The sequence below is a fragment of the Poecilia formosa genome, unplaced genomic scaffold (assembly GCF_000485575.1).
Source record: "Poecilia formosa unplaced genomic scaffold, Poecilia_formosa-5.1.2 Scaffold64, whole genome shotgun sequence".
Lineage (NCBI taxonomy): Eukaryota > Metazoa > Chordata > Actinopteri > Cyprinodontiformes > Poeciliidae > Poecilia > Poecilia formosa.
The window spans coordinates 2,099,760-2,118,008 of NW_006800003.1; the positions used below are offsets into that span (position 1 = coordinate 2,099,760).

At 36.8% G+C, this 18,249-nt stretch overlaps 1 protein-coding gene and 1 long non-coding RNA gene across 2 annotated transcripts; both read right to left on the reverse strand.

The window, feature by feature from the left end:
• Nucleotides 1-209: 209 nt before the first annotated feature.
• On the reverse strand, nt 210-4,119 carry LOC103139786 (uncharacterized). The gene is made up of 2 exons (XR_476442.2): nt 3,918-4,119; nt 210-1,647 (listed from the first exon to the last, which is right to left on the reverse strand). It is a non-coding gene; the product is annotated as an uncharacterized LOC103139786 (long non-coding RNA).
• Nucleotides 4,120-5,991: 1,872 nt separating this feature from the next.
• On the reverse strand, nt 5,992-9,589 carry eloca (elongin C paralog a). The gene is made up of 4 exons (XM_007554612.1): nt 9,506-9,589; nt 8,964-8,991; nt 8,636-8,779; nt 5,992-6,215 (listed from the first exon to the last, which is right to left on the reverse strand). Exons 2-4 carry the CDS (start codon nt 8,965-8,967, stop codon nt 6,025-6,027), a joined length of 339 nt encoding a protein of 112 aa, XP_007554674.1. The 5' UTR covers nt 8,968-8,991; nt 9,506-9,589; the 3' UTR covers nt 5,992-6,024.
• Nucleotides 9,590-18,249: the final 8,660 nt, after the last annotated feature.

The window sequence follows — 18,249 nt, forward strand, 5'->3', positions numbered from 1 at the left end:
CCGAAATCTCGGTGAATGATGCCTGACATGAGCCGCTAAGAGCAGAGCCAAGGACAAAACGCTCAACATCATCCAATTCGCCATAGTCAGCTGGTAATATGACACAGTCAATAAATGTAACATTAAACCATTTGGACAAACGACGGCTGGGGGGAGAGGTCAAGTTACATAAATATGCTGCAGAGGAGACACAACAGGTTTTTTTTTTGAGGTGGCATTTTCCTTACTGCCTGCCTCTAATTATGACATCAAACCTCATTATCTAATGAGAAACAGAGACAGGGTGTACCATAAATAAAAGCTATCAAACTGACAACGCATCATCGCAGTAGAGACATTGCATCAAAGTGTCTCTTGGGAAGTTTTTTTTTCTTCTTTTTTTTTTTTTTCCCCCCCTTAAGGGGGGATGCTTCCTGAACTAAAGCAGAGTAATTCCCTACTGCTGTTCATCACTCCAGCTGAGATACAACCCTAACAGAGACTTTTCAACCTCAGAGCAGAGAACAGCATACACACACCCATACATACCACCTGAAACCTGTGAAACAAAAGGATCACAGGAGCCAGCTGAACTGGTTGGGAGACTTGTCAGTCATGAAGAACAAAACAAAAAAACAATTCATATGCTTCATTGCCCAGGTGACTTATGTAATGAAGAAAGTACAAAAACGTACCATCTTCCCTGTGCCAACAACTTGCTAAAACTTCCACTTATCCCCTGGAAGAAAGCATGGATCACAAATACTCCTCGCGTGCTTGCTCGTTGGAAAAATATTTTCCAAAGAGCAAGCACAAATGTGGAAGGACACAGAGGTCAAAAAGTCTCCTTTGTTTGTTTCATCTTAATTTCAGCAGATTATGTGGTTAAAATGAAGTACTTTGAACAGGTTTGCTTCACATGAATATCGTCTTGAGTTGTTTGCGCCACCGCTGAGCAGGAGTGACGTCAGCACATCGTGGTCGGGTAGACGACAGTGACGCCTCATAAAGAATCGTGGAACGAGGCGGCAACTTTTAAAGGTATTAAAGGGAGCGTTGCAGTTTTTAAACAACAACAACAACATCAACAACAACAACAAAGTACCGACCTTCATTAACAATCGAAAGAAAAACCGAACCGCAACAACATCCGCTGACTTTCAGGGAAGGAATGCAGGGAAAAAGGTTAGCTCCAAGCAGCCTGTGTTCCCTGTTATTTAACCCCAGCGCATGAATGCCAACCGTTGAATATTTTATTAGAGTGGAGAGCGACACTGAGCATTAGAGACAGTCTTCTGAGGGGCCAGAACTACCAGTCGCTAAAATGACCCCGATTCTTTCCATGCAGGAGCTCCATCTTACCTCCAAACCTAATTTACTGAACAAGCAACCTCCTCTCCACACCAGTCGAAACATTTAGCCTTTCGTGGAAGTCAACCAGTTTGTAAAAACATTAGAAATAATAAAACTTCTGATGTGATTTTTATTTTATTTTATTTTTATTTATTTTTTTTACAGATTACTACATTTGAGGAATTTTTTGCAATGCTAAAATAAGCAGGACATTGATACTCACTGTGTGATGGTGTTCTGTACACTTTTCTCATTGAGCGTCATTCCTGGGGGTGGATCATTTTGCAGAGCTAATAATTCCTTTTGTAGCCGTTTCTGTCGAAAAGCATATGTCACAAAACGGCACTCGAACATGACTTAAAGGAAAGCAGTACAAAACAACTTAAGGCCAAACAGAGGAGCATTAAAATACATTTGACTTGTACATCAATGGAAATTATCGTAATGTAATCTAGTGTTATATATGGCCCAAACATTTTTTTTAATAATTACATAATTTACATCTTAAAACTAACTTCAGTATGATAATGTGTTAAATAATGACTATGCTCGAAAATAATAATGAATACTTTTAAGTGTGAAACAACAAATATGAAAAAATTACCATACATACAAACTGACAATACATGCATTTATATAGATAGATTATTTAAAAGATGGAATTAGGAAAAGAAAGTGTCAAATTTAGAAAACAAATGACATCAACATCACCTCAGTGTCAACGTGTGCAATATTGTAATTGCTAAGAGGACAGCTTGGATGCAATATTTGATGGGCTATTATATTTCAAGTGTCATGCATCTGTTAAATGCATTTGGTCAGTTAGATGTGCTCTCAATGTCCTAAATTACACACACTTGCTATACTCTATGTTTTAGGAGGCGAGATGCTAATGCTTGAAGAGTAATGAGGACATGATAGAAAAGAAGAGTGAGAAAAATGTGGATTAAACGCAACAGATCTCATTGTGATATTCAACAACAACGCGTTACAGAGCATATTTTCCCAACAGGGCTCAGTTTTATTCAAATATATTTTCTTTCAAGGTAGATTTCAACAGGCCAAGCAGGTTTACCTAGATAAAGGCCCTACATCCTTAAATATTTTGCTGTTCAATCAGCTATGGTTTTTGTTGAAGTTGCACAGCCTGCAGCAACAAATTTACAAGGGTGTTGAAGAGATACGAAGAGTTGTAGCAAACATGCAAAGACAAGCGATCTCCTCTTGTTTCTTTTGGCGATAAATTTGGCTGTGTAAAAGCCTTCGAGAGTGCATTATTTCACGATAGAACTATATACTTTGTCAATACTGTGTAGATTTTATTTTATTTTTTACTTTCTCAGGCTCTTGTTTAATCAGGAACATGCATGAGTTGTAGTGCATTGTCATGGTATAAAAAAAAACTGGGGGGGAAAAAAATAACATTGTGATCTTAATAGGAGGAATAGCTTGGACTTCTGAAGTTTCCATGCTATTTTTTTTTTTCAGCCAGAAATATTTTCAAGCCAAGTCTGTGTTTTTATAAACAAATGATAGAAGGGTAGCAGTTTTCTTTCAACCATCTAACCAGAAGTGATAACTTGTTAGATAGCTAACCAGAGCTGAGTGGGATTACTCTTTGCAAAAAAGAAAAAAAAAGTGAAAACACTCCATTAAGCTCTTTCTCTTGCATCAAAGTAAATCGTAGGAAGGAATATTTATTGGTTTTGAAACGGGAACTTTTAGTAGCCTTGGTACTGCCTCATATCTAATCAGGACTGGTTGTGAGCTGGTAATAAAGCAAATAGTAGCTAGATCAATCAGTTTACATACATGGTAGATAAATATTAAATAAATACAGATCTTTGTTTATTTTAAAAAAATATATAACTTTTAAGTCGCCAGGTTTTTTCAGGTTTTTAATGTGCACTTTTCTATGACATTATGCCACATGTATTTAGTTAATCTCAACAAATATACCGGTGTTGATACGGACAATTAAAAACATGTTTAAACGATCTGACTCGAGAGTTAACGGTAAGTAACAAACCCAGTAGAGAGTTAATAATAAATGGATGCATTTTCATCAATAACCTACAATTGACGTTCCATAATCAATACGTTCTTTACGTATTGTCTGTCGGGTCTCTTTTGACTTTTTGCGTCTGTTGTATGGACGCGATACACCTGTTCAGGTCCGGTTGAAACTGTATTTAACTGCGCACCGTGTCGTTAGCGAACTAGTCGACCAAACAGCGACCAACTATTAAAATGACTTCCAAAATTGTCAGTACCACATTTCCTTAAATTATCACCCCTTGTCCTTCTGAGGAAAAGCCACAGGCACGCATCAACACGTAGGAAGCTAGTTTCCCTGTTCTCTTCAGCTTGCCGATGATGATGAAGAGCTAATACTGCTTGCTAGCAAAAACCAAGCGCCGAACCTGAGTAGTTTAGGGATACATTTCACGGCTTCCACCCAAATGTCAGTGCCGCTCTTTGATAAATACACATACGCAAATAAACTGGCAGTCAAAAGCCGAGAAAGATCAAAACGGAGAGCCGGTAAATTACATATATTTGCTCGCTATTAATTGTATCCTTACCTGCATCGACGCCATGATGGAAACCCCCCCTCCCCTCCTGCATCAGCGCAGAGTGGAGAACTGTGCGTCAGGGAGTCACGTGACGACAGAAGTCGTTTTGACAGTGAGAAACGCTTCACGTTGCCTGACTGACGCATCGCCTACACCCAGGTCACTGCTCAGTCACTTCAGGTCGCTCACAAAATGTGAGGCGGGTGTAGAGCTTCAACAGGAATTTTAATAAGACAAAAATAAAAAAAAAGAAGTATGCGGGGTTAAAACCCGGAGCTCACATGACATAAGCGTCAGCCAATGACCTCTGCGCAAGGAGGGCTAAACCTGTGTGACATCATGAGTAAAGGAAAATGCTAATTTATTTGATCATTTATTACATTTATATGCACACAATATCTACCCCAGTCAATATTTTTATGTTAGAATTAGTAATGTGTATTTTTTTTTCCAACAGCTTACAAATTTTATCAGCTTTGTTCTGTTAAAACAGAATATTTAATAAATTTGAATATCTTTTAACAGCTTATTTAATTAATTGGATTTTAAAAAGTCATAAATTGCATAAATTCAACAGATATTTTAACTATTTTTTTATTAATGTTGATGCTTGTGCAGAAAAAAAATTACAACTGATTTAATTAACCAGTTTTTTTTTTTTTTTTTTAAATACCGAGATATGATGTCATGGTTATTCATTAGAGCACACAATCAAAGTGAAAACTGATTAGAGAGGTCCAGATGGCATTCATTAACACCATCCAGAGGTTTAACAAAAATAACAGTTGTAGTTCATGGATGTGTCCATATGTAATGTCTTAAAATCCAGCTCCATCTACAGTTCAATCTCCCCCAATCTTCATAAAACTATGGTTATCATTGTCATTGTTGGTTGTGTACCTTTTCTTACCACACTTTTTTCCTTCCACTCAACCTTCCATTTCCATCTGCACTCTGTGAACAGTCAGCTTTATTTTTTTATGGCCTGCTGTCTTTGCAGAATGTGTATTTGTGAGACAATCATCACATCAGTAATCACCCTCATGGATGTACAGACAATAATGGAGCATTTCTAGATCAAATGTCCTTTTAACTGTATGCCATAATCATAACAAACATTAATGCTTGAATTACATTGTGTGCAATGAATCTGTGCAATTTGATTTTCACTTTTTGTAATGATTCATTAAAATAATCTTAGTGTGCATGGATACAACAGATTATTTTGCTATATTCTAATTTTATGAAAACTCAGTTTTGGGTTTTCATAAGATGCAAACTATATCAAAAATTGCAGAAATACATATATTTAATATGTAAGTGCAATTAATTTATTTCCAAGTTTCACCGAAACTCTTAAGACATATTCTAATGTAGTAATGGGTGCCTGAGCAAGCTCTTACCTTATATCAGATTTTGAAAAAGTACAAATTTTTCAGATGTAAGCTGTCATACCCAATATGTCACAATATAATTTAGAAACACGTATTCTCATTGTTTACAATATGTCACAATATAGTTCAGAAATATGTATACTCATTGTTTACTGAAATTCCTCCAGCAGTTGATCACGTTTGGAGTAAGCGGCACAAGTTAAATATTTCAGAATAAATATTGCATGAAAGTTTTAATATGTGTAAAAACCTTTATGCAATTAAGAAAAGAGAAAATCTGTAGGCACCCTGTTTTAATTAGGGCACATTTGAAGCAATTCTTTTTCAAACATTTGTGCCCCATGTTCAAAAATACGGAAAGCCTAATGCATTTTATTTCACACTTGTGGAACTAAAGCATTCAAAACACTTGAATCCCGTTTACTGTAAAAATGACATTTATGTTTGCGTTTCATGCAGAGAAGCAGACACCAGAGGAAAAACTGCTCACCGAACAGGCATTTATTTACTATGTAGAGGTCAGGACATTTCTGTGGAATGTCCGCCTGGCTTCCATTTTAAAATGACATTTTTTAGTAATACAAGGGAAACCATGACAACAGACAAGAAGCAAAAAAAAAAAAGTATAATGTGAAATAAATTGCAAAACAATTAAATACTGGAAGGAAAAAAAAAAAAACTCAAAAGAAAATGTTTCAGGTTTTTACATCCATGTTGTAACTTTAACAATCCAAAAAATTCGCAGCCATGAGCAGTTCCAGAGCGATCTCGGGAGCGATGGGGAACTCTGGTATTTCTGTGGAGCTGTTGGTATAACGGACCTTGTAGGTGAAATACATGCAGACCTTGGACAGGACGTGGGACGGGATCTCCCTGAAGTTCACCTCGTTGGTTTCGTTCTCCGCAAACTGTCCTGCAAGGTTGCAAAAAGCGTGAAGCAGGCCAATGAGAAAACTTGTGACAAACAGATTTGACGATTCGTAGGCAAGCCACTTCTGGTTTTGTAGGACACAACTTAAAAAAATCTCCCCCCCCCCAAAAAAAAAAAAAAAAAATTAGAGAAGAAAGTGGGGGGGGGAAATGCATTTTTTCTATTAATATCTGCACAAGACTAATGGTGCATATTTGTCTGCAATTTAATTACCTTAAAAACATAACTGTTTTCAGATTTTACACTCAACTCCTCAAATGGGCAAATCCTGCACCAATCAGTAAGAGTTCAAGAGTCCTAACATGTGTGTGAGGAGAACAGACCTGAGTAAACCTCTGCTTAAGTCAATCAAGCGTGTTTAAATGTTGTAAGCCAAACCTGGACGCAGAGAGCTATCTTGAGCTGATTACCTACACGGTAGTGTGTTTGATTAACTCTAAAACCACCAGGGGCTAGTTTGACTCCCTGAGGATTTTCATCCTTGCAGCTGCAAGGGCATGGATCCTCTTATGACGCCGGTAAACGCTGACTGCATCCGTGGCGCAACACAGAACGGTGCTAAGGTTCTATCTGTGAGAAGCAAATTAAAAAGAATAGAATCTGTGGAGTCAAATGGCAACGGCAAGATTTGAGAGACTATAGATGCGGCACGTTCACAGCTGCATGCCAACACGTAAAAACGTACGTGTGGATTTTTTTATTTTTTTTTTAAATCTACAAAGACTGATGATGGTGTAGTTTGAGCTATTGCAAACTACACAAATAGTGTAGTTTACAATAAGGTAAACTTTACAAGAAGGTGAATCAGAAAATGGCAATGTTCTCAGTCAGTTTTGTTTAAAAATTTAGAGCAAGTACAAGCAAAATTAAAAAGGTTGTAAAAAGAGAAAACATGCAGGTAGAGGAAAACAGCAAAGACAGAAAACTCGAAGCAATACACCAAATATGTTATGAATCTCAAATATTTTGGACATAAAGTGAAGAGTCAAAGAGTGATGCAATTACCAAAAGAAAAAGAACGGGGGACTTCAACATCAATTGCACCATATTTAAGGAATCTTAAGAAACACGGGTCATTTACAAAATGTCTCAATACATTTTTCTTGCATGGTTCCATCATGGACTTCACTGAAAAACCCTGAAAAATTTCTCAAAGGAAAAATTTAAAAAAATGCCCGACATGGAAAAACATAGCTTCATGCGACAAAGTGACTAAAGGGATTAAAACCAAAACATTTTTCATCAATAAAGAGTCAAAGCTGAAATGTACATATTGTGGATATTAGTTCAGATTAGACATAATCTTTGCCATCACATATTGTAAAGAAAAAGCAAAGCGTTAAAAAGTTAGAGAACAATCAGATTTGAGTCCTCAAGCAACTTTGAGTCCTGAAACGTGAAGACTATGGCTTCTATTGTCTATAATTATTAAACAACACGGCTTTATACATCCACAACAATCAGTGATTCATTTTCTATCAATCATTACTTGTAATCAACAGCTAGATAACACTGACCTGCTTTATCTGAATTAAGTAATTTACTGACAAAATGACAAAAATGCTTCACTTGAAATAACCATTACAACAAAACTATTACAGTGTTGGTGTTCATAAAAGGATGTGTCCGTGAGAAAAATGGCAACTAACTACTAATAGTTGTTTTGTGGCATCAAGTCATGTTTTTTTTCTCACAGAAGGTGGCAATGAAGATCAAAACATAATTTGAGAAAGGATCCACAATGTCTGCATTTCAGTTTTGTTTTTCTTTTGTGAGACGACAAGACTCATAATTATTGGTCCTAATTTTAATTCTTTAAATCATGTTAACAATAAAAATAAAAAAAAGAGGGTTTAGAGGTCTAAAGAAGATGAAAAGGAAGGAGCTTTGTAGTTTGTTTGTTGTGGTCACTTTATATTCAAGAGGGCTGCGCAGTAGATAGAAAGGCATTTATCCTCTATCCAGGATATCCAGAACCCTAAACATTATGCCCTCTGCATGAACTTTTTGAACTGTTGTCATCAGCTGTCAGGCTAACTGTAGCAACCGTATCCAAAATGGAACCACAAGCTGGCAAAAACAGACCTACCAGCCACCTCGTGTCACTGCCGTGGTTTTTCTTTAATCTTACCTAGAGATATTTCCCATCATTAATCTCTTTACTGCTTCTTCACAATGTTTTCAAGCTTCAGGAAATGTCTACTTTTGTTGTATGTTATTTAATGTACAATTAATACACCCATTTGATTTGGAATCCACTCCTTTTACAAAAATATCCCTACAACACAAAAGTCTTGCCAGGCAAGAGAACCATAAACAAAATGCTGATCAAAGCATTTTACAGCTCAAAAACATTTTTTTAATCATAAAGAAGAGCTCAAATGCCTTGGCTTAGTCCTCACCTGGGCCACTTAACATGGCTTTGATGGTTCCCGATGTTAAGGCATGTTCTCTTTTCACAATGAATTCATGGCCGTCTGAGGAAATGAGCTTCACATACATGGCATCTGGCCCTTCACAGCCACCAAAAGTTCTCTCCTCACCATCTGTCAAGTCATAATATAAAAATGACAATCTGAGACTAAATAGCACAGTGGCAAACGATCTCTAGCCGTTTTTTTTCAGTTAACTACCGAAAAACAAACTGTGAAACAGCAAATTGATTTTATGGACTGACAACAGAATTTTTTTTAATAAAGGTAGAGATAAATGTGTGACGTGACTCCTCACCCATCTTGTTCCGGGATTTCTGTTAATCCTAAAAGCCAAAGTAGAAAAACACAGAACATAATTTAATTCGCCTAAAATTTAATTGAAAGATGTTAAAATGGGTAAACATCTGAAATGTGAAACTGGTCAATTCTAAATAATGATTAGATTATTGACGGTAAAAAAAAATTATGTAAGCCCCATTCGGTTTACTGGAAGTGATTTCTGACAGTCACTGCGGAACTTTAAATTTAGCCAAGATAAACACTGTCCAGAAAATCTACAGACAGTTGCTAATGTACACATAAATATGTATAACTATGACATAAGCATGGCTATGTTTTTAGGAAGTTTCAACCATATCGGCAGCGGCCTGTTTGTTTTCAGATAATGTTTTTAAACGCGTTCGCGTTAGCAGTGGTAGCTAAAGGAGCTAACTCATTTTAAAATAGACAAAATATCTTCCCAATAACTGATCTCTGTGTAAACAGCATAGCAGACATTTATTTCGGGAAATAATACAATAATGGGCATTTAGTCAAGATAAAAAAAGGTGTTCTTACCGCCGTGTGGATAACTGAGCTACGGAGATAAAATTTCAGCTAACGTTAGCCACCCGGAACTAATTTGTTGGTGGTACCCGGTCGGTCCGCGATAAATGTGTTCCGTGTACATTTTTTCCTACCATGTGATATAAATATTTACATTTAATAAATACATACATTATGTATAAATATATTTTTTATTAATTAAAAAAATAGAAAATTACAAATTTAAATAAATATGCTCAATTATCCATATTTCTAAGAAACAACAGAAATACAACAACATATGGGCCAATCTCAAAGAAATACACTTTCTAAAGAAATAACTTACATCAAGCGTATTCATATACAAGTATATTCCCCGTGTGCTTCTTTTTTTTCAGAGGCCCAGCTTGATGATAATCTTCTGATTTTACCATATGGAATTCAGACTAATTAAGCAGTTTCAGTGGACAGGAACGTGTTTTGTAAAGTTTATTTGTTTTATTTTTATTTTTCTAATGATGTAAAACAAACAGCTGCCAGAGTTCAAGTTTGGATGTGATTATGTTTTAAAATAAAAGTCAAGGTGGTGGTACTTGGAGTATAAAAACCTGAGAACCACGTGGTAAAATGACTTTGAATTTGCTCTTGATTTACAGGTCATTGCGCTCTTTCTCCAAAAGGGGGCGCCTGTGCCTCTCTGCCTCCACCTCCCTTGATGAGTTAAAGCAGGTGGTTGTGGGACATGACAGAGACATTTTGCTAGCCCATAAATCTGCATTCAACAGAGAAGACGTGTACCGTGTACCCCTTATACATTTTCATAGGTCCACCCAATAGAAATGAAACATATCATTAATAATAAAACATATCATACCAGTTTTATCTATTTATCTATTCATTTGATTTTAGAAAATGTAAAAAGTACACCACTTACAGTGGAGCTTTGCTACAAGGTTGAATAAAAGAACCTCCTTCTTAAACCAAATAATTCAGCTCGTCGTTTAAATCAAAAAGCTGTTAAGTTCATTCCAGCCCATTAAGCCCTTAAAACTCCAAACTCCAAAGCTATGTTCATAGTGTGACTTTGCCCATATCCTAGTGTGGAGTACTTTCAAGAGGAAAAGTGATGACTGGTGAAATCTGAGGCTTCCAAATGGACAGAGTTATCTGAGCTGTGACACTGACAGCTTGAACTCTGAGTGTGACTGTAAATTGCGCCGTTTGAACCAGAAGAGTTCACAGAGGGAGCACAGTGCTCCTCATATGCCGGGGTGATGAATTTTTGTATTGATTAGCACTTTGTTAATTTAGGATGTTTTCAAAAGGCCAACAGATTTTTGTTTTCCCTAGACATCTCTGGCCAGTATTTAATAACCGAGTGTGCCTATTGGTGGAACAGATGTCAGCAGCGACTCATGTAGAGGTGACATCTGACCTGGAGTTTCTGTCTGAGCTTTAGTTATCCTGTCATTTTATCTTCCTGAGTGGTCTTGCAACCTCTGCCACTGTCTGTGCTTCTTGTAAACTCTCGCACACAACTCACCCACAACTCACTCACGACCAAAAACAATCACTGACCTTCCATTACACCATTAGTACTTGATCATAAGTGGGCGGGAGAGAGCAGCCGCTTTGATGTCTTTCTGATACGACCCGCCCGGCTGCAGCTGCTCTCAGCTCTATTTTGGGGGGAAGGCTGCTGCAGGCCTTCAGAACAGGGCTTCCTAAACGCAACACATAAACATAGACAATACATGCAAATTCTCTTGTCTGGCCCAGCCCCAACGACAGTCCCTTCAACCACTCTGAAGACAGTTTCACACGCCTCTCAAAGCTGGTGAGGAAACATTAGGGTGCAGGTAATAAGCAAGAAAAGGCAGCCGCCGTTTTATAAGTGAAGCATGAGACATATCACATATTTTTCATGGACCAAAAAACATGCATTCTGTTATATACAGTGCCTTGAGTTTTAATTCTGCACAAAATCATATCTTGATGTATTTTATTTGGGATTTTATGTGGTAAAGAAACGCAAAGTAGTGCATTATGAAGAAAAAGTTAAGTTTACATTTATTTTTACAAATAATATTCTGCTGTACCAAACTGCCTTCTGAAGCCATCCAATTAGTGTCTGCTTGTTTGTATGGTTTAAAGAAACTCAGTGTTTTGAACTTTTCTGGAAGATTATTCCAGATTAGCATAGTTAGATCAGAAAACATTGTCCATGCTGAAGATTTCACAGATTATGGCACAAATATTAAGCTGCCCATTGAGTATGACTCATAGAAGTAGCCAAAAGTTGCATGGTAACTCTGGAGAAGCAGCAGAGATCAACAGCTCAGGGAGAACAATCTGCTGACTGGACTATTAGTGTAGTAGCTGTGCACTGCATAAATGTGCCCTTTAGTGGAAAGTGACAAATGGTAACCCATTGTTTTGCTTAACAAAAGTTTTAAAAATAGCTTCTTTTTTTTTTTTTTTTCCTAATTACTTAAATGAGCCATGTAGCAAATATACAGACAAAACATACTCTGTTCTAATGAGACCAAAATTAAACTTTCTGGCTTAAATATAAAATTATATGTGTAGCAGAAAATTTATAATATACTGCACATCACTCTGAACACAGCTTTTTCACGGTGAAATGTGGTGGACATAGCATGATGCCATGGAGATGTGCTTCTTCTGCAGGTACAGGGATGCTGGTTCAGAGCTAACAGGAAGATGGGAGCTAAATATAGGACAATACTTGATCAAAACGTGTAAGAGGCTGCACAAGACTTGAGATTGGGATGGAGGTCAACGCTCCAGCATGGAATCAGAGCTACTGTGAAGTCATTTAGATTAAAGCATATCCATGTGTTTGAATGGCCCAGTCAAAGTTCATGGCTAAATCTAACAGATTATCAGTAGTAGAGGTTTCATGATCCCTGGACTTTCAGGTTAGTTTTGCCTTAGATGAGTGTTCAGGTTCTTTTGGTGTGACTCGTTCCAGTGTTATGTTCTGTTCTGTCAGCTCATCGGTTCATGTCTTATCACAGCTGCAATTGGATCAACTTGCTCCTGTTCTCCGTAATCACCTCCACGGCATTCAAATACTGATGTGGTCAGTCCATTCCTTTCCAGATCCCTCCTTTGCTTACCCAGTGTTATCCTTTTGCACCTGTCTGATTCCGTGCCTGTCCTCCTCTTGTGTTTCTCACCGGTTTAGATCTCTCCCCACTTCCCCAGTGTGCTCTGTAAGTTTATAATTCTTGAGACTGCAACTCTACCACAACAAATCATGACAGATGCTGTCCATGTCATCTGTCTGAGCTTGAGGGACTTTTATTCAATATTTTCTATTGGATAAATATTTGCACCAAATTTTGTTGGTTTAAAGAAAATGATGAAATTCATGTGTCCTCTTCCTTCCACTTTGTAATTAAACAACGTTTTGTCTTTGCTGATCACAATATTTACCATTTAAGCTTGAATTATTCCCTCACTGAACACTTAACTCTTTTGCAGCATACATTAATCCTAGCTTGTTTATAACACCAGTTTAATAACTCAATACCTGTCAAATGTCAGTTCACTGCATCTTTCTGACCGGCGTTTTAATGAAGAAGTACGACATAAAACCAGGTCAAATTTTCTAGTCATGATGTGGAACAATGAGGTGGGGGCATTTCTGGCATTTCTTCCCTTGGGGTGGGGGGTGGGGGGGTTAAGGCTTGTCACAATGAATTTGGGGGTGCTGTTCCTTTAGCCTGCAGCCATTCACAGTGCCTTAAAATTCTCATGTCAGTCCTGATTTAAAGAAGCTCAGTCGGAACACGTAAGCTAAAAACAAAACCAAAACTAAAAACTCAAGTGTGAGTCATGAAACTACAAATTAGTTTAATAGCTTTATTCTTAACAATAATCATATTTAACACTTTTTTTTTTCAAATTTTTACTCATGTGGTGTCAAAGATATAATAACAGTACATTAGACTGTTATTTTATTTGAACCTGTTGTTATTCCATGTGCCACGTTGTCCCACATACACTCACTCTAGTAGTGCAGATGCTGTCCTGTTTTTCTTCAGAGACCCAAACAACTGGGTATAGCAGTGCTGTTTATCAAACAGACACAGCGTACTGGAGGGAAATAGGGGCTGACTTCAATGTCTAATGTTGAGATGTTTTGGAAAATTACAACCCTGTGAGAAGTGAGCCAACAAAGTGTACCTGTTATTATGGTATGATGCTGTTCTTGTCTGTAAACCCAGAAACACAGGGGGAATTTCACTTGTGCAAAGACCAAGTGATTTGCTTGCAACTTGCTCGGAACCCTGACATATAATAACACACACACACGCACGCACGCACGCACGCACGCACACACACACACACACACACACAACTAAACTTATGTTTTACTTGAGTGCAGCCATGTCTCTGTTTTTGATGGAAGCTTTAATAAGCAGACAAGTGGACGTGACAACTAATAGCTTGGGCCCAGTGCACTACTTTGTTTGAACTAGTATGGCTCACCGTAAAGAACCCCATAAAAACAACCCTGTGAGAAGTGAGCCAACACAATGTAACTCATTTGCCATTAAATTAACAGGGAGACAAACCTTGAGGCACATATTGGATTATGTTGATCTGTTTTAGAACACCCTAAAACAGTGTGTGAGAACAGGTTTATTACTGCGTAGCTCTGACAAGGCCCTGCTTCTTGTTTATATAATGAGACACAGCATATGGCTTGCTGTAAATGACAGAGCGACAGTTTTATAGTTTTATAACAGTCTTTTTTTATTTTATTTTATTTTTTTTACTCTTTGTATAACAGATGATGCAATGGCAATGGTAGGGACAAAAATTAGATCTGGTCAATACTGATGTCTAAGCAGCAGTTTTGAAAAACGCTGGGCTCTGATATTTCTTCACTGCTCGCAAATCTTCAACCAGTTCTAGAAGTCCTTTATTTTTTCCTCTGAAGGTGGAGGTTGCATGCTAAAGAAGTTAAAAAAAGAAAGTTAGACTTAAGTTTTTTTTATTTATTTTTCACTTCACCCATTTGATAACGTGACAAAAATAACATTTATACGTAAAAAAAGGAAAAAAAAACTTTTCCAAATATGAATTATTTTTAAATGAAGAAAGCGATTGAAAACATAGTCCTATCTGAAAGTAATTGTCACTGAGCCTAATAATCCTTATGCATTTTGTGAAATGAGTCTTTCAGTGGAGAAATGGTGGACCACTCTTCTTTGGACAATTATTTTAATTCAGCCATGTTGGAAAGGTTTCAAATATAAACAGTCTGTTTAATGTCATACCACAGCAGCAAACAGATTTGTGTATTGGCTTTGACTAAGCCACTAAAAACCTTAATTTTTTTATTCTTAAACCATTTTGAAGTGGACCAAGTATGCAATGTATTCATCAGATCAGACTCACCAGTTTCTCGTCACATTAATCACCGCTCCTCTGTCTTCGCCTATTCTTTTCCGGTTTCTTCTTTTGTTCTGTTTCAGGTGCTGTAATCGTCTTTCTGAAGATCTAAAACGCCGCTTTGGATCTCGTCATGATGTTGAGGCTAACTTAAAAACTCAGAGGCACAAACAACTAAATGTGTGACATTCACCAATTCAAATGCAAAAATTTCTGGTGTGTCCTAATTTAATCCTGAACAGAAATTGCATTTTGCATCGCATCTTATGATTATTTTTAGAGCATATTTGCTTAGCTTTTAATGTTCATTTATGTGACTTTAATTACTTAGTAACTTTGATATTGATATAGACATGTCTAAATATGTTTGAAAAACACAAAAGCTGTGTTTTTTTTTTGTTTTTGCTCCTCATCTTTTCTTGGCAGTGCAGGTAGTGTAGCAGTCTTCATTTGAAAAACAAATGCATTTGTGAAAGATTTTCCTCACTCTTTTTGTGTTATTTTCACTTTCTCTGTGTAAAATTATAAATTGATTAAAACATATTTTATTGCTATTACTTTCCTGTTTATTTTACTTCTACTTCAGAGTTCATTTCTACTTTGCAAAACGTTTTCTTTTGTATTTGTTGAAGGTTGAAGGTTTTCTGGATGTGACAGGCACATTCCTCAGATATCAAAAAGGAAACCTTCAAATAAAGGTCCAGCATTTGAGCCTACTGCTTTGTCTTAGCTCACAACTTTTCTCTTCCCAATATGATTCATCCGCTTTAATATAAACTGCAGAATAGCCTGTGGGTCTAAATTGTAGCTGTCCCTGCAATTTGTTAAATACCCCGCAGGAAGCTAGGACTTAAAAGGGTCTGGTTTATATTCGTCCAAGACGGCTGGTGCAACCAAATCTTGTCCAGCTTGCTGTGCCATATTAGAATAGCAACAGAGATATTCTATACTATTAGTGACAAGTTCTGCCCAACATAGGTCTCTTATGTGTTCTCTGGACTATTCCAATGAAAGCCAAACTAGCTAAACAATCATAAGTCAAAAGAAAAACTTCCTGTTTTTGTTTTGTTTTCTTTTTTAACTTTTTTCGGTGTGTTCCAAACAACACACACAACGTAGCACATACCAGGCAGGTGCTACTGCTGCTGGTGTAACACTACACTAATCTAAGGCCAATCCACAGTGGAAACAGTGTGAACCGACTTGAGACAAACTACAGCACCTGCTTTTCCTTGCACGGCTAATGTGAGACCCCTACTGAGATTCTTTGATTCCATGCCTGGTCTTTTCCCCCTGGATCTCATTATGAGAAGGTCAAAATTAGGCCAATGTTTCGCTTAGAGATACACAGAAGTGATTACAAGACTGGGTACAAGCATATAAGTGGAACTCTTGAAATGTCCTGATTCATACTTGTTTTATATTTCATTGGAAACCAGTGACGTTTTGAATAACTTCTATTAGGCTCAATTTCTGTAGATATATTGCTTAGATGTGCTTTAGTCACAGTTGTAGTCAAGACGGGCATGAAAAGCAAATTTAGGTTTTTCATGCCATCTCATATTGCAGATCAGCAATCTTTGAACAAAGGTCAAATTTAATTGACACAATTGCACCTATTGTTTTAGTGGAAGTGGGTGAAAAAGTATGCATACTTTAATATTAATAAAAAAAATAAATAAACATCTGAAAAGTGTGGTGTTCATTTGTTTCAGCCCACTTTACTCTGATACTTCCAAATAAAACCATGTGCTGCCAATTCCTTATAGCATCGTCCAGTATAAATTCAAGGATTCTGTGAAGGTCACGGAGGTTTAGAAATTATTGGCGAACAAAGAACCTTCAAGAAATGACCGACTGCACAGAAATTATATGTTTTAGAAGCAGCCAAAGGCTCATGTCAACAACGGAGGATCTGTAGAAGTTTATTACTCTGGTTGGAGAGATGGCGGCTGTTCAAAAGGCATGAAAGATAAAAAGAAACAGGAAACACGTTGAAGAAGTGACACGTTGAGGAAAAATAACACTGCGCATCACTCTGAAGACTACATCCTCACATGAACATGGTGGCAGGAGCATCATGCCGTAGGGATGGGTTTCATTCGTCAGGGACTGCGAGGCTGATCAGAATTATTGATCAAACTGATTACAGGCCAGTTCTGGAAAAAAACCTGTAACGGGCTGGAAAAGCCTCGAGACTGGGGAGGAGGTTCACTTTTCAGCAGGATGACATTAATGTGTTGGAACAGCCCAGTCGAAGTCAAGAACTAAGATAATGTTGTAAATACGGGAATTGGAAGCCCTGTAAAGTCTTGACACATATCAGATTTTCATTTGTAAACATTTTGAAAACCATGTCTAATTTTACTTCTTCTTATCAGGTATGCGCTTCCTTGTGTTCCTCTGTTAAAGTCACATAAAATTATAATAAATACACAAAAGCGATGGAAAATAACAGTGAAAGTAAGATGGTAGAATATTCTAACTTTATTATAGGCTCTTATAAGAAGAAAGGTGGAAAATGTTTGTCCATTGAGAAGCACTTGGACAAAATGGCTTACAAGATGAAATACTCACCAAAGAAGTTGATATAGGTCTTTACTGTGCAGGATATAAATAAAGGACAATGTTGTGATTTAAAAAAAGCTGAATAAAAGCTTAAAACCCTCCTCTGTGAGGAGGGCAGCTGTGATTCTACTGGTGATGGTAATAAAAATACACAATAAATGCATCATTTTGTTTAACAAGGCATAATAACTTTATTTTGTACACATAACTTCATCTCCAAAGACTTTGCACAAATCAGTGGGGTATCGTGAACCTTAACATATCAAAACTCTCCCACAGGTTTTTTTTCTTCATAAAATCCTCAAAACAAATACATCTGCCCTTCACATCCCCAAATGGTACATACAGTATGACCAATTAGAAATAAAATATCTATGTTTTTTTCCTCCACTTTCAAACATTATCATATGTGCATTACATTACCACTTACAAACAAAAGTAATCTTCATTGTCAAAATACAGATGTGCAAATTGTTAGAAAAATACCGACTCATACCAGATTCTGGATTGTGCTCTGTAAAAATCCTTACAAACAGTATATAATAATCTATATAGAAATTTCTCCAACATGCAATGTTGTATTTCAAAAAAATATCCAACAGGCTGTTCTGTTAAACCTTCTAAAAGACTAATCTTCACTTTTTTATTTTATTTTATTGTCTATAGAATATTACGACTAAATTTCAGTAGTATGTTTTCCAGTAGTTTGTCCAAATGCCAAACTGGTTCAAGAATTGTTCAAACGTTTTCTGTTGCTCATTAAAATTTTTGACAACAAT

What these genes read in the sequence shown, in the direction of transcription:
- eloca (XM_007554612.1), bottom strand. An exon ending in AGCCATGTTAAGTGGCCCAG is followed by an intron (nt 6,216 to 8,635) that starts GTGAGGACTAAG and finishes GCAACCTTGCAG; the next exon opens with GACAGTTTGCGGAGAACGAA.